This window comes from Nicotiana tomentosiformis, chromosome 11 (assembly GCF_000390325.3).
Source record: "Nicotiana tomentosiformis chromosome 11, ASM39032v3, whole genome shotgun sequence".
In the NCBI taxonomy this organism is placed as follows: domain Eukaryota; kingdom Viridiplantae; phylum Streptophyta; class Magnoliopsida; order Solanales; family Solanaceae; genus Nicotiana; species Nicotiana tomentosiformis.
In genome coordinates this window covers 71,842,264-71,858,878 of record NC_090822.1, presented here as the reverse complement: position 1 = coordinate 71,858,878, position 16,615 = coordinate 71,842,264, and the positions used below count along the sequence as shown (strand labels likewise).

Below are 16,615 nucleotides of genomic sequence, written 5' to 3'. Positions count from 1 at the left end.
TTTATGCCGATCACTTTATTCTGAAAAGTCGAACAAGACATTCTTTTGCTTTTAGCTCGCCTTTGCTCCATCCACTGGCTCTTCGGGTTGCTTAACGTTCTCACTCTACTAGGGATGCGAGTCAAACTAAGGTAATATTTATCCCCTCCAGGCTTTCAGTATTCACATCTAATTGTAATATTCTAGAGTGCACCATTTGGGTGTCTCACAAGAAGATCTATTAGCACCTTTGTAATATCCTTCAGAAATGTCAACTAACACAAACAATCCATTTACCATTTTGGGTTACTCTCACCCCAGTTGGATCCTGATATCCCGTCCTTTTCTTAAACTACACATGTTAGTCCCCAATAGGGCATAACTGAGATAGGTATGGCCGATTGCACATACCTCTGTTACTATTGAAGGTAACTCAGAATCCTTATATTTCTCGACCTGAATTGTAAATACTGTTAATCTTCATTAATTGGGTACCTCGTACCCTTCTTCACCTTGCTTCTTTTACTTGCTGAAACTTGTGTCTACCTTTCGATTCTCTTATTCCTTTTTTACCGTAAGAGTGGATAAATATTCTTGCCTTAAAGATCCTTATCAAGAACCTTACACATTTTAGTACACGCATGATCTGCTGAAGACCTCACATTTACTCATCATAAGACTCATGCAAAATCGAGTTCCTCTGACTCAACTCTTACAACTGATCTCTATCACACGATCTAGAGTAAGAAGAAAGAGTGACAGTTCTAAATGCCTTGTAACCTCCTGCTTATAAGTGTGGTGCACAACACACCCATAAATAAGACTCTACTAGAAACGACTTGTAGACTCCCTAGGACATAACTACTCTAATACCACTTTTGTCACGACCCAAAGCGATGGGCCGCGATGGGCACCCGGTACCTTACTCAACCGAGTACCAACATAACGTATCTTTTTGTATCATACTATCATAGATAACTGAGCCGGAGAGGCTGCCGTGAGATAAGTAGGATACAACATGAAATACCAACTTATACTTAAGACATACGGGCCTATAAGGCCAAAATAACCACTCGTACACTGAACATAAGCCGACAAGGCCATATAGTCTTTTACGTACATGACATCTGTCTACAAGCCTCTAAGAATACATAATTGTCATAAAGGTCGGGACAGAGCCCTGCCATACCAAACAATACACGTCTAACTCATACTGGTGAAACAAGCAACTCCGGAGCAAATGAAGCGCACCAACACCTTCTGCTGAGCTGATAGCCTACTTGGAGGACTCTCGACCTATCTATCGGGACCTGCGGGCATGAAACGCAGCGTCCCCAGGCAAAGGGGACATTAGTACAAATAATGTACCGAGAGTGTAAGAAATAAAAATCAGTAAACAATAGACATGAGAGAACATACGGAGTAAAAGACTCAACATGTATATCTGAATAGCTCTGTGAATCATTTAATATTATAATGTCATGCATATGCGTATAAATGTCATACCATGCATGGGTATATGCGTTCATATCATCATCAAGCCTCTGAGGGCATCCCATCATATCATTTCGGCCACTGTGGGCAAATATTCAACGTATATCAGCTGATCATGTGGTGGTGCGTATATAACGCCGTAACATTTCCCATTTCCCATATACATATATAAATATATATATATATATATATATATATATATATATATATATATACACACGTATATAACGCCATCTGGTCATGGGTCAATGTGCATGTATAAATGCATGAAATGCATAAGAATTACGTTAATAATATTTCTCAAGATATCATAAAATAAATATGCCTTTCGGATAAACTTTATCAACTTACGTATTTTTCTGAGACCCATGAACAGAAGATATAATAATAATTCACATGGGGAATCAAGAATATAGATATCCGTAGTATTTCTATGAATAGAGTCATTTATGAAAGTTGCGTATTTTGCTCGTTTGATTTGTATCATTTGGACCATACCAAAAGAAAAGAAGGGATAGCCTTAACATACCTGAACCGGTTCTTTTAACAATCCCTCTAACCCACGTCCTTTGCGAATAACACGTAACGGCGGGTTGAAGTAGGGAAATATCCATATGATATTCTTGAAAAAGATTATACCGTGCTCTCTTAGACGACGAGGCCATAACACTTACCGTCTTTCGTTGCAAACCAGTGAAATCCTTACATCCTTGTAGTCATTCCAAACGCTGCCCTAATATCATAATAGTAAGGATTTATATGAATTCCTATTTTTAAGAACTCATCTGTTGCTTTTTGAAGATAGATATATCTCTCTTTTGAATTTGATCCTAACCTTATGTAACTTTTCTTTGCTGAAGTTCATCTGTCACTTTAGAGGATGTAAGTATATTTTGTGAATTCAAGAAGTCTTTTGTATTAGTGGGTGTGGGCCCCACACTTTGATGACTTTGGCCACAAGTCCTCTAATTGTGCCACCAAATTGCATGACTTAAGAGTCATTAATCTGGCCAAAACTTGTTGCCACGTTGGGGGCCTTTTAGGCTTATCCACAAATTGTTAATTAATTACCCACTAATATTAATTAACTTGTTAATTCCTCCATTAACCAATAATCCACGTAATTAAGAATATCTCCACTTACTTAAAATGCTACTCACTTTTAACACACTTTATACACCTTACTATCATGATCATGTGGTACCTTGTATGGTACTAGTCCATAAATACCGGGTATTATAGCTCAGACCATATTTTATCCCAAATTGTCAAATTTTGATGAAATTCATTTTCTTCGATTTGCTTACCCTTTCACCTTCACGAATTTACTCATCACTTGTTTGCAATAGCATAATGCTTATAATCTCAATATAATCTCATTCCCGAACTTATGTCGATTAACTTACGACAAAACTTTAACATACGAAAATGCAGGATGTAACATCTCATTTTCGAGCTTCCATCAATTTACTTATGGCGTACTTTCGCGTACGAAAACATGGGGTATAACACTACAATAGCAAGTCTAACACCCTAAGCGAGTCTAGTCTCAAGTTGTATCATAAAATAAAGGAATTAAGCGAGCAAAGATAACTCCAATAGTACAATTATAGCATGGCGTGAACCTAAGTCTACCCGAACATAACATGAATCTAGCTACGTACAGACTCTCGTTACCTCGTGCGTACGTAGCTCCCGTAACAAGTAGCATACAACAAATACACCACCTAGGGGTAGCTTCCCCCTCAGAGGGTTAGACATGAGACTTACCTCTCTCCGAAGTTCCATAACTGGCTCCAACGTCTCTTTAACACCTCAAACCGATGGACATCATTCCAAAACTATTCAAACAACATGCAAACCAATCAAAATATACCCAATACGTATAATTTAACAATTTATAATGATCCTCAACTCCGCTCAAAAAGCCAACAAAGTCAACCCTCAGGCCCATGTGTCCGGATTCCGAAAATGTTTGAAGATAAACTTTACCCATAATATTACCAACTCAAATATCTAATTTATTCCTAATTCCATTTCCAAAATCGTGGTCAAAATCCAAAATTATTAATTTTAGGTTTCCTACCCAAATCCCACAATTTTTCCTAAATATTCCTCCTTAAATCCACATATAAACCATACATTTAGCTCACAACAAGTGGGAAATTACTTACCTTGTGTTGCATGATGAAAACCCCTAAAAATTCACCCAAAACCCGAGCTCCAAAATCCCAAATGAAAATGATGGAATGACCAAGTTCGATCCCTTATGTTCTGTCCAATTTCACTTCTGTGGACAGAACCCTTGCATCTGCGACCAAAAATGTGCATCTGCGAAGTCCGCTGGTCAGCAGCCCCAGCGCACCTGCGGACTCTTTCCTGCTTCTGCGCAACCGCAGGTGTGGAGCCATAGTCGCCTCTATGCTCCAACTCGCTTATGCGACCACTCTGTCGCTTCTGCGAGGCCACAAAAGCATTCCATTTTCCGCTTTTGCGAAGCCGTCCCCAGCCAGACTTCCTCGCTTCTGCAATTCATTGCTTCGCTTCTACGAGGTCGTTTCTGAGAAATCCTCATTTCAAGTCATTCACTACCTCGACACATAAACAAGCACCCTACCATTACATCAACACCATGCGATAACAATGTATGAACATCATAACAATCTATGCATAGCCTCAAAACCATCGAAAATATAGCTACTGAGCTGAAACAACAAAACATCCTTCCACAAGGAGACGATAATAGCCTGCCTGAATACGTAGGCAAAAACATCTGACACCATGTCTGCAGTACCACTACAACTCCTCGATGCCCAAGTAATAACAAGTGCTCCACTTCGCGTAAGATTAAATAGGAAGGTGTAACGACCCGACAGGTCGTTTTGAGCATTTACGCTCCTTTCAACTATTTGAAGTCTTGAATAACTTCCTATGAGGTATTATGACTTGTGTGATTTGTCGGTTTTGGTTTTAAGTTATTTCGGAGTTAGCTTGGAAGAATAAATTTTCATGTTGGAAGCTTAAGTTGAAATAGTTGACTGGATATTGACTTATGTGTAAACGACCTCGAAATTTAATTCTGATGATTCCAATAGCTTCGTATGGTGATTTTGAACTTAGGAGCATGTTCGGAAAATTACTTGGAGGTCCGTAGAGGAATTGGGCTTGAAATGCCGAAAATTAAATTTTTGGGAAGTTTGACCGGGTGGTTGACTTTTTGATATCAGGGTCAAAATCCAATTTTGAAAGTTTTAATAGGTTCGTTATGTCATTTATGACTTGTGTGCAAAATTTGCGGTCAATCGGACGTGATTTGATAGGTTTCTGCATTGTTTGTAGAAATTGAAAGTTTCGAAGTTCATTAGGCTTGAATTGGGGTATGATTCGTGGTTTTAGTGTTGTTTGAGGTGATTTGAGGATTCGACTAGGTTCGTATGATGTTTTTGGACTTGTTGGTATATTTGGTTAAGGTCCCGAGGGGCTCGGGTCAGTTTCGGATGGTTAACGGATCAAAATTTGGACTTAAACAGCTACTGGAATTTTCTGATATCTGTATCTGATTTCCTTATACGCAATCGCGTGAATGCGTCTGCGATCGCGTAGGCTTAGTTGGTCAGTAGAGGTTTTGTACTTCACGATCGCGTGGTGATATCCGCGATCGCGTAAGGTTAATTGAGGGCTGCTGAGTTTTGTGCTCCGCGATCACGTGAAGCGAGATGCGATCGCGTAGCTTTGAGATTTTGTTACTCGCGAACGCGTGAAGAAGGTCGCGTTCGCGTAGAGTAAGTGGAGCAGAGATAGAAGTCACACGTTTTGTGCTTTGCGATCGAGTGGACGAGTTCGCGATCGCGTAGGTCTGTGATGTTGTGCATCGCGATCGCGTGGGAAAGTCCGCGATCGCGTAAGGTTAAATCTGGGCAGTGGAAAACAGTTTTTCGCGATCGGGTGGGAACGTTCGCGATCGCGTAGAGCAAATGACTGGGCAGAGAGTTTAAGTTCTGAAAATTGTACTTCGTCCCATTTTCCATTTTTGACGGATTGGAGCTCGGGAAGATGCGATTTTTGGGAGATTTTCAGAGGAAACAACGGGATAAGTGTTCTTAACTCAATATTGGTTAAATTACATGAATCCATGGTTGTTTTTAACATTTAATAGGTGAATTAAGTTGGAAAATTGTGAAACCCCTCTTGGTTTAATTTGGAGATTTGAGGGTCAAGTTGATATCGGATTTGAGTAAAATTTGTATGGTTGGACTCGTGGTTGAATGGGCGTTCATATTTTGTAACTTTCGCCGGATTCCAAGACGTAGGTCCCACGATTTTTTAGCTAAATTTGAGATTTTTATGGAAAATTAGTATTTACTTATGGAATTAGTTCCAATAACTTTTATTGACTGAATCGAATCAATTGTGGCTAGATTCAAGGTGTTTGGAGGCCAATTCACAAGGCAAAGGCATATCAGAGTAAAGAATTACATGGTTTGATATAAGTAACACTTCTAAACTTGGTTCTGAGGGTATGAATCCCCGAATTCGGTATGATATAAATTGTTTGGAGGTGACACACACGATAGGTGACGAGCATGTGGACGTGCACCATAGAAATTGTGTTTTGAATAAATCTTGTACAGTTGTAAAATTAATGAATCATGTTATTATCTGAACATGTTCCACGTGTTAGAGAAATTGAGTTGAGACTCTTATTAAATATCATGTTTAGGCTACGTGCCAATATTTTGGGACCCATAGGGTCGTGTTTCTATTGAATTAAATTGTTTCAAAAATATACGTTACACACTTAGTCATATTCGTCCAGTGTGAGGACATTTATGTGATCGAGCTGCGCGCTGCAGCAGGCCATAATGGCTTTATACATTACTATTCTATGGATCGGGGCTGCCCGCCTGCAGAAGGTCTTATAGGCTTTACTATTTTATGGATCGGGGCTGCCCGCCTGCAGCAGGCCTTATAAGCTTTATTATTATACACATTCAGACTGCATGCCTGCAGTAGGCCATATCGACTTTATATAGCACTTGGGATGAAGGAGCCCTCCGGAGTCTGTACACACCCCCAGTGAGCGTAGATGATTACATATATATTCAGGATGGTTTTCCCAGGGCATGGACTTTCCTTACTGATTTATATTGTACTGAATTTACCTGGACATGGATCTTGTCCGTATCATTTACATTTGGGGATAAATTACCCCAGGACTGTATTGGCCTTATACGGTACTAAGTGATTGACTGTCAGTCGATGTGTATTTATATACGGGTTGGAACACCCCTATGCTGGATTGGCCATAAAAAGTACTAAGTGATCGAATAATTTGTGACCAGTATTTACATGAGGTCTTTCTACTGAGATGTCATATACCTCATATCATGCAGTATTGATCTATTTCACTTGTACTGAGTTAACTGTTAAACTTGAAAGCATGCCTACATTTTGTTACCATTATTTATACCAGACTGTACCTGTGAAGTTCGTCATTGCTTTCATCCTAGAGGTTAGTCTTGTTACTTATTGAGTTAGTTGTACTTATACTATACTTTGCACCTCGTGTGCAGATCCAGGTGCTCCCGGATACAGCAGCTGCTAGATTTCAAAGTTAATTCTGTTGGGGACTATCAAGGTAGCTACTTGACGTCCGCAGACTTTATTCCCTTCCTGTTTAATTATTGTACTGTTCTATATTTTCAAACAGTGCTTTTATTAGTCAGACTTTGTATTCATATTAGATGTTCATGTACTCAGTGACACCGAGTTTTAGGAGTTTTATATTTGAAATTGTGAGTTTCTTCCACTGATTTTAATTATTATGTTTTCAAATTTAATAGATATTGTGGTTAATTGAGATTTTCGGCTTGCTTAGTATTGAGATAGGCGCTATCACGACAGGTGAGATTTTGGGTCGTGACAAGTTGGTATTAGAGCCTAGGTTACATAGGTCTTACGAATCATGAGCAGGTTAAGTAGAGTCTTGCGGATAGGTACGGAGACGTTTGTACTTATCTTCGAGAGGCTACCAAACCCTTAGGAAATTTCACTTTATTGTATTCAGTCATGTGAACTTGTTGATTTCGGAAACTAAAAGTCTTGTTATTCTATTCTCTCACAGATGGTGAGGACACGTACTACCGGATCGGACGGTCAGCCACCAGTTAGGGCCGCGAGAGGCCGGGGCCATGGTAGAGGCCGGGGCCAAGGTAGAGGTCGAGGTGTAGCTCGTATCGCAGTAGGACCAACACCTGTAGTGCCACCAGTTGCACCAGCTCAGGCACCAACTGTACCCATTGAGTTTCCAGGCCTTCAGGAGACTTTGGCCCAGATATTGACAGTTTGCACTGGCCTTGCTCAGGTTGTTTTGACTCAGGCCGCACCTGCCACTTCTCAGGCCGGGGGAGGTACTCATACGCCCATTTCCCGTACTCCAGACCAGGTAGTACAGGGACTTCAGATACCGGGGTCACTACCAGCCCAGCCAGTTACAACTGCTCAGGCCCCGGTAGTCCCTGTTATGGCAGATGATGAGCAGAGAAGACTTGTGAGATTTGGGAGGCTTCGACCTCCATCATTTAGCGGTGCTGAGTCAGAGGATGCTCAAGGTTTTCTAGATAAGTGCTAGCGGATGCTTCAGACAACAGGTATTCTGGAGACCAGTGGGGTCTCGTTCACTACTTTTCAGTTTTCTGGGGCTGCCTTCAGATGGTGGGAGGCTTATGAGAGGCGCAGGACGGTTGGTGCAGTACCACTTACATGGCATGAGTTCTCCATTCTCTTTTTGGAGAAGTTTGTGCCGCAGTCTAGTAGAGAGGAGCTGCGCAGACAGTTTGAGCAGTTACGTCAGTATGGCATGTCCGTGACACAGTACGAGATGAGATTTTCTGAGTTGGCTCGTCACGTAGTTTGGTTGGTTCCCACTGATAGGGAGAGGATTATGAGGTTTATTGATGGCCTCACGTATCAGCTGCGGTTGCATATGACTAAGGAGAGGGTATCTGGTGCCACTTTTGATGAGGTGGTTGACATTGCTCGACAGATAGAGGTGGTCCGTAGCCAGGAGCGTGGTGACAGGGAGGCTAAGAGGCCTCGAGGTTCGGGCAGTTTTGGTGGGGTACCTTGTGGAGGGAAGTTCTACCACAACAGGGGTCGTCCAGTTCACTGTGGTGCATCATCCAGCCATAGTTCATACAGTTCTCATCAGAGTCTTTCAGCTCTCAGTACACTTCCAACCCCGAGTACGCTCCGTGCACCATCAGTTCAGGGATCATATATACCAGGTCTTTCTAGTAGTTATTCTGGTTCCCGAGGTTCACCTCAGAACTTGCCACCATTCTTCGAGATGAAGTGCTATGAGTGTGGAGAGCTGGGCCATGTGAGGAAATATTGTCCCCGCCATACACAAGGTCTTGTTCAGCAGAGGAGTCAGGCTACTACTTCTGCACCAGTTGCTCCACGACCCGCTCAGCCAGCTCGGGTTGGGGCTCAGTCAGCTAGGGGTCGCCCAAGAGGGGAAGGTCGATCCGGTGGCGGTCAGGGCCAATTCTATGCTTTTCCTACTAGACCAGATGTTGTTGCTTCAGATGTAGTGATCACAGGTATTGTCTCAGTGTGCCACAGAGAGGCATCTATATTATTTGTCCCTAGTTCGACATATTCGTATGTTTCATCATATTTTTGTTCATTTTCTGGATATGCCTCGTGAGTCCTTACTTTTACCTGTTCATGTATCTACGCAGGTGGGCGATACTATAACTGTGTACCAGGCGTATCGGTCGTGTGTGGATATTATTAGGGGACGAAACAAGAGTTGATCTCTTATTTCTTAGTATGGTCAATTTAGATCTTATATGGGTATGGGTGAGATATCAGATGTTTTGTTATATGGCTTTGGGCCAAGTGGAGGAGTCTGCTATCTACGATTTGAGTGCGCGATTATGTGCGGTATTGGTTCCGTTCCAAGGTACACTTGTGGATTAGTTATGACTTGCAGAGGTTGAGATACGGGATGGCTTGAGTAAGAATATTTCTTAAATACGGGTTATATTGAACTTTATGAAAAATCATGAGATGATTAAATTTTTATTTTGAAGAATATAGTGCGCACAGAGTATGAATTTGATGGGTAGTGTTAAGGCAGGGTTACTTCCTTGGGGGCTGTTGTGCTAATGGGGGCTTGTGTATTTTGGCCCGTTCGGGCGGTGCAATTTAGATTTGAGCATAGTGGGTGACTTTCAAAAGGGTTATAATGGATTCAAAATGTATATGTGTCAATTGAAAATTTTTCAGAATTTGTTATCGCCAGAATCGGTTATTGCACTGGATAGTGCGGGACTTGCGTTAATTCTGTATGACTATGGATTCCACATTCCAGTATAAGAAGGGAAAAAGAACAATTTTAAATTCACATAAGGTATTTTTAGAGTGAGTGTTACGGTTGTGGTACTTTTGTGGTGCTTAAGATGAATACAATGGCTTATGGACCTTAGGACGGTGTGGTTTTATGTTGGGATGTATTATAGTGAGCTTTGGGTAAGGGTAGTAGTGTTCTGATAAGGAAAACGTCAACTTGAGGGTAATTCAGGAGAACCTCGGAGAAAATAGGACCATTGGGTAGTAGGCTAGACCCGTATGGTAATGGCATGCTCAATTCTTTTGGGTAATAGTGATGTGAAGGCTTTACAGATGTTTTAGTGACAATATTTTTGGGTTTTGGTGACCATCGTGGCTTAGGCGAGATAGAGGAAATTAGTTCTGTTAGCTTGATTAAGTGAAAATGAATTTCAAAGTGTTCTTAATAGTTTCTACCATGGTTTGAACCGGATATTTTCTACCGGTGTGGGGAACATGTTGTGCATTGTGATTTCCTCCTAGAAAGAAGCAAGAGAAAAGTTTCCAACTAATAGGGTATGTAATTTGCTGGTGACTCAGAGTTTATAATAAGATTCTCGTGCTTTTCACGTGATAGATGTGGTGTGTTGTGCGGAATTTAGATGTATATGTATGAGGTGGCAGTTCATTCATGAAAGGAAGATCATGAATTCTAGACGGAATGGTCAGTGTTATATATTTAGATTAATGTTATAGTTGCTCGGTAATCCCTGGGAAGGGTGTGCGGTTGAAAGGGGCATTGTGTTTTGATTTACGGATGTTCATTGGTATTACGGTACTCTCCTGGTTGATAGGCTGTTGATATTCAAATTATTGATATTATTGGCACATGAGTTGTCCGTGCGGGCTCAAATATTGATACTATAACACGTGAGTTGTCCGTGCGAGTGATGTAAATGTGAGCTCTAGAAGAGCTGGTTACTGCTATTAAATTTGTGTATCTTTGTTCTACTATATATAATAAGCTAATAGCATTACAGTTGTGGTGGTGCTTGTTGAACTTACAATACGGTTCTCTACTTTGAGCCATCTTCCATTTTGGGTACAAGGTTGCGTAGTTGTGGATTTAGTTGTATTGGTGTGGCATGTTAATGGGATAGTTGTGTTTAATAATATAAGGTTATTGGACCTAGAATGGATACTATCATGTTTGATTACGGTATATTGGAGGATAATATTGAAGGTCATCTTAGAAAGTGGTTATGGTTCTGGTTGGGGCGGGAGATCTCCATGACTTGTCGATCTGATAAGGTGTTATGAGACTTTGCGTGTTTCTTTCATTATCAGCAGTGTATGAAGGTTTTAGAACGAGGTTTTGTTTAATATGGGGTTTAATACTATTACCGGGTTACTTTGGAGTAGTCAATGTGATCGAAACTGGTGTTGCGAGCATGCGGGTTTTGTAGTACGTTAAGTGATTATATCTGGGGTTATGGTTATGGCTTGATACAGCTTGTTCAAACTCATACAGCATGTAGATGTGAGATTCAGGTCTTAATAAGAAATTCTGAATGTTGGAAATTAACTTTCAAAGTTTATGGGCTAAGATTGAAGTAACGTTTTTCAATTATGTTGTGTTTTCAGGCCCATACAATTTACACATAATAGGGTGACGTGGGATCACCCTCACGTATGTGCGTGGTAGATGGAATAGTGATGTGATGGCTTGGAAACAACTCTTGGCACGTTCGAGGACGAACGTATGTTTAAGTGGGGGAGATTGTAATAATCCGACCGATCGCTTTGAGCATTTACGCTCCTTTCAACTATTTGAAGTCTTGAATAACTTCCTACGAGGTATTATGACTTGTGTGAATTGTCGGTTTTGGTTTTAAGGTATTTTGGAGTTAGCTTGGAAGAATGAATTTTCATGTTGGAAGCTTAAATTGAAACATTTGACCGAATATTGACTTATGTGTAAACGACCTCAGAATTTAATTCTGATGATTCCAATAGTTCCGTATGGTGATTTTGGACTTAGGAGCTTGTCCGAAAAATTATTTGGAGGTCCGTAGAGGAATTGGGCTTGAAATGCCGAAAGTTAAATTTTTGGAAAGCTTGACCGGGGGGTTGACTTTTTGATATCAGGGTCAAAATCTAATTCTAAAAATTTTAATAGGCCCGTTATGTAATTTATGACTTGTGTGCAAAATTTGAGGTCAATCGGACGTGATTTGATAGGTTTCAGCGTTGTTTGTAGAAATTGAAAGTTTCAAAGTTCATTAGGCTGGAATTGGGGGTATGATTCGTGGTTTTAGTGTTGTTTGAGATGATTCGAGGGTTTGACTAGGTTTGTATGATGTTTTAGGACTTGTTGGTATATTTGGTTAAGGTCCCGAGGAACTCGGGTGAGTTTCGGATGGTTAACGGATCAAAATTTAAACTTAAACACCGGCTGGAATTTTCTAACATCTGTATCTGATTTCCTTATACGCGATCGCGTGAAAGCGTCTGCAATCGCGTAGGCTTAGTTGGTCAGTAGAGGTTTTGTGCTTCACGATTGCGTGGTGATATCTGCGATCGCGTAAGGTTAATTGAGGGATGCTGAGTTTTGTGTTTCGTGATCGCGTGAAGCGGGATGCGATCGCGTTCGGGATGGATTTCCCAGGGCATGGACTTGCCTTACTGATTTATATTATACTGAATTTACCTGGATATGGATCTTGTCCATATCATTTACATTTGGGGATAAATTACCCCACGGATAGATTGGCCTTATACTGTACTAAGTGACGGACTGTCAGTCGATGTGTATTTATATACGGGTTGGAACACTCCTATGCTGGATTGGCCATAAAAAGTACCGAGTGATCGAATAATTTGTGACAAGTATTTACATGAGGTCTTTCTACTGAGATGTCATATACCTCATATCATGCAGTATTGATCTATTTCACTTGTACTGAGTTAACTGTTAAACTTGAAAGCATGCCTACATTTTTGTACCATTATTTATACTGAACTGTACCTGGGAGTTCGTCATTGCTTTCAGCCCAGAGGTTAGTCTTGTTACTTATTGAGTTACTTGTACTCATATTACACTCTGCACCCCGTATGCAGATCCAGGTGCTCCCGGATGTGGCGGCTGCTAGATTTCGAAGTTAATTCTGTTGGGGACTATCAAGGTAGCTGCTTGACGTCCGCAGACTTTATTCCCTTCCTGTTTAATTATTTTACTTTTCTATATTTTCAGATAGAGATTTTATTAGTAAGAATTTGTATTCATATTAGATGCTCATATACTCAATGACACCGGGTTTTAGGAGTGTTATATTTGAAATTGTGAGTTTCTTCTGCTGAATTTAATTATGTTTTCAAATTTAAAAGAGATGGTGGTTTATTGAAATTTTCGACTTGCCTAGCATTGAGATAGGCGCCATCATGACAGGTAAGAGTTTGGGTCGTGACAGAAGGAAATGAAGGCATAAGCCTCAAAGAATCAAATCGCACAATGAGGAATCAAGAAGGGAAGTGCTCCTAACAACCCTGTAGCCTCTCGAAGATAAGTACATACCTCTTTGTACCGATCCGCAAGACTCGACTAGACTTGCTCATGACTCGTGAGACCTAAGTTAACCTAACGTTTTGATATCAAGCTGTCACGATCCAAAATCCACTATAGGTCGTGATGGTGCCTAACGCCGCCGTTGTGAAATCCAACGGTGATCGATCAACTTAATTACTCATTTTGATTACTTTAAAATCATAATTCCCATTAAAAAGTAGTGTAAACTCTAGCACTCATAGAAAATTCGTGATTTTATTTTCCAATTTCCGTATAAGGTATAAATTACAAGGTAAAATGATAATAACTACGCAAACTACAATAATGAACACCCAGTAGGTACCTCCAAAATCTGATGTCACAAGTGCATGAGCATCAACTAGCAAAATATAATAAAAATACAACATCTATGTGGAATACAAGTTAGACAGGAGAAAATAAATAACTCTGATGGAGACTCTGTAAGCTGCGAATCATAACATGGAATGCATCTCACGGTAAAGTCACCGAAATAGCTGCGCCTTTGCGCCCAAAAGACCACTAGACATATATGTACCTTCACAATAAGTGCAGCAAGTGCAGCATGAGTACGTAAATCAATGCGTACCCAGTAAGTATCTCGCCTAACCTCGGAGAAGTAGTGACGAGGGGTCGACATCGACACTTACTAGTGGTCCAATAAATCAAATACAGTAGGAAATAAACAGATGTGATGCAGAGTAAATAAACAAAATAAACAAGTATAAATACGTGGTATAAATCCTCCTCTCAATAATAAACTCAAGTTCTCAGTTAGTAGTTACCTCCTCAACCAGAGTATATGTATAAAAGGAACCTCACCAAATAGGTCGTCGCATTTCAACTCAGGAAAACTCACAGATACACTGGCTCTTTGTCAAATATTACGCACGATTCTATAAGAGTATTTTATAAAAATGCCAAGGCGTACGACCCAATCCCACCATAATATGCACACTGCCGAGGGTCGAACGATTCGAACCATAAATACATCTATTTTACTGCCGAGGCGAACAACCCGCTCCCATGAGAGTGTGATACATAATCCTTCCGAGGTGAACGGCCCGATCCCATCATAATGTGCGCACTACCGAGGGTCAAACGGCATGAACCATAGATGCATCTATTATACTGCCGAGGCGAACGGCCCGATCCCAGTAGAGTAAGAAGCTTTAACGGGTCCTTGACCCCATTCACGAATAAACTTGTGAATTATGAATTGTAAGGAAGCTTTTCAATGAAAACGCACAACGCGGGAGAAATTCGTAAGGGGAGCATAGTTATTCCGCGGCTAAATCAAGTAGTGCATCAAATCTCTACAATAGCAAGTCTAACACCCTACACAAGTCTAGTCTCAAGTCGTAACGTAAAATAAAGGAAATAAACGAGAAAAGATAATTCCAATAGTACAATTATAGCATGGTGTGAACCTAAGCCTACCCAAACATAACATGAATCTAGCTACGTACGGACTCTCGTCACCTCGTGCGTACGTAGCCTCAGGCCCATGTGTCCGAATTCCGAAAATGTTTGAAGATAAACTTTACCCATAACATTACCAACTCAAATATCTAATTTATTCCTAATTCCATTTCCAAAATCGTTGTCAAAATAAAAAATTATCAATTTTAGGTTTCCTACCAAAATCCCACAATTTTCCCTAAATTTTCCTCCTTAAATCCACATATAAACCATACATTTATCTCACAACAAGTAGGAAATTACTTACCTTGTGTTGCATGATGAAAACCCCTAAATATTCGCCCAAAAATTGAGCTCCAAAATCCCAAACAAAAATGACGAAATGACCAAGTTTGATCCCTTATGTTCTGTCCAGTTTCGCTTCTGTGGACAGAATTCTTGCATCTGCGACGTCGCTTCTTCGACCAAAAATGCGCATCTGTGAAGTCCACTGGTCAGCAGCCCCATAGCACCTGCGAACTCCTTCTCGCTTCTGCGCAACCGCAGGTGCGGAGCCATAGTCTCCTCTACGCTCCAGCTCGCTTATGTGACCACTCTGTTGCTTCTGCGAGGCCAAAAAAGCGTTCCATTTTCCTCTTTTGCGAAGCCTTCCCCAGCCAGCCTTCCTCGCTTCTGCAATTCACTGCTTCGCTTCTGCGAGGTCGTTTCTGCGAGGTCGCTTCTGCGATGAAACTTTCGTAGAAGCGGTTGCACCAGCAACCAGAATTTTCCAGCTTTTTCTTAAGTCCAAATTCTGTTCCGTTAACCATCCGGAATCCACCCGAGGCCCCTGGAACCTTGACCAAATATACCAACGCATTCCAAAACAAATTACGAACTTAGTCGAGGCCTCAAATCATGCCAGACAACATCGAAACTACGAATCGGTGATTGAAATCCTTCTTTAAACTTTCAAACTTCCAAACATCGGTGAACAGGATTGAACCATATCAAAACATTCCGGAATGACGCCAAACTTTGCGTGCAAGTCACAAATCTCAATAAGAAACTATTTGAAGGCTCAAAACCTCAAACGAAAATCGATAACACCAAAGTCCACTTCAAATCAAACTTAAAAAATTCTTAAACTTTTAAAATGTTAGCTTTCCATTATAAGCGCAGAAATGCTCCCGGGCCACCCGATACTCAACCCGAGCATACGCCCAAGTCCGAAATCATCATACGAACCTATTGGAACCTTCAAATTTTGATTCCGAGGTCATTTACTCAAAAGTCAAACCTTAGTCAAATCTTCCCAACTTAAAGCTTCCGAAATTAGAATTTTCTCTCCAAATCAACTCCGAACTTCCCGAAATTCAATTCCGACCACACGTACAAGCAATAATACCTGAAGTAAATCTACTCAAGGCCTCAAACCACCGGAAGACGCACGAGAGCTTAAAACGACCGGTGGGGTTGTTATATTCTCCCCCACTTAAACATATGTTCGTCCTCGAACGTGCTAAGAACTGCTCTAGAGTTGCCCCAAAATCAATGTTCAACACATTGTGCACCTACTCGTGCCACCACAACCCAGTTGAGCATATTAACTCAAGCTTGACTGAAGATCCTCTCTTTTATTTAGTCAATAAGCCTTAGAACCAAATTCCAACCTCTGAATTTCTCTACAAAACCCGATTCTAACATACGAACACTGTATCAATCACTACACATTGTACCAGAACCTGATCATGTACCTATGCTGAAATCACACAATGCATCACATAAGTCGCCTTCCCATAATAACATCCTCCGATCACA

General features: G+C 40.8%; 1 protein-coding gene across 1 annotated transcript; it reads left to right on the top strand.

Moving 5' to 3' along the window:
* Nucleotides 1-8,353: 8,353 nt before the first annotated feature.
* LOC138901646 (uncharacterized) lies at nucleotides 8,354-9,184 on the top strand. The gene has a single exon (XM_070189425.1). It carries the CDS (start codon nucleotides 8,354-8,356, stop codon nucleotides 9,182-9,184), a length of 831 nt encoding a protein of 276 aa, XP_070045526.1.
* The last annotated feature ends 7,431 nt before the right edge of the window (nucleotides 9,185-16,615 follow it).

Bases quoted from the DNA above. Each gene is read 5' to 3' on its own strand.
- LOC138901646 (XM_070189425.1), top strand. From the start codon at position 8,354: ATGAGATTTTCTGAGTTGGCTCGTCACGTAGTTTGGTTGGTTCCCACT.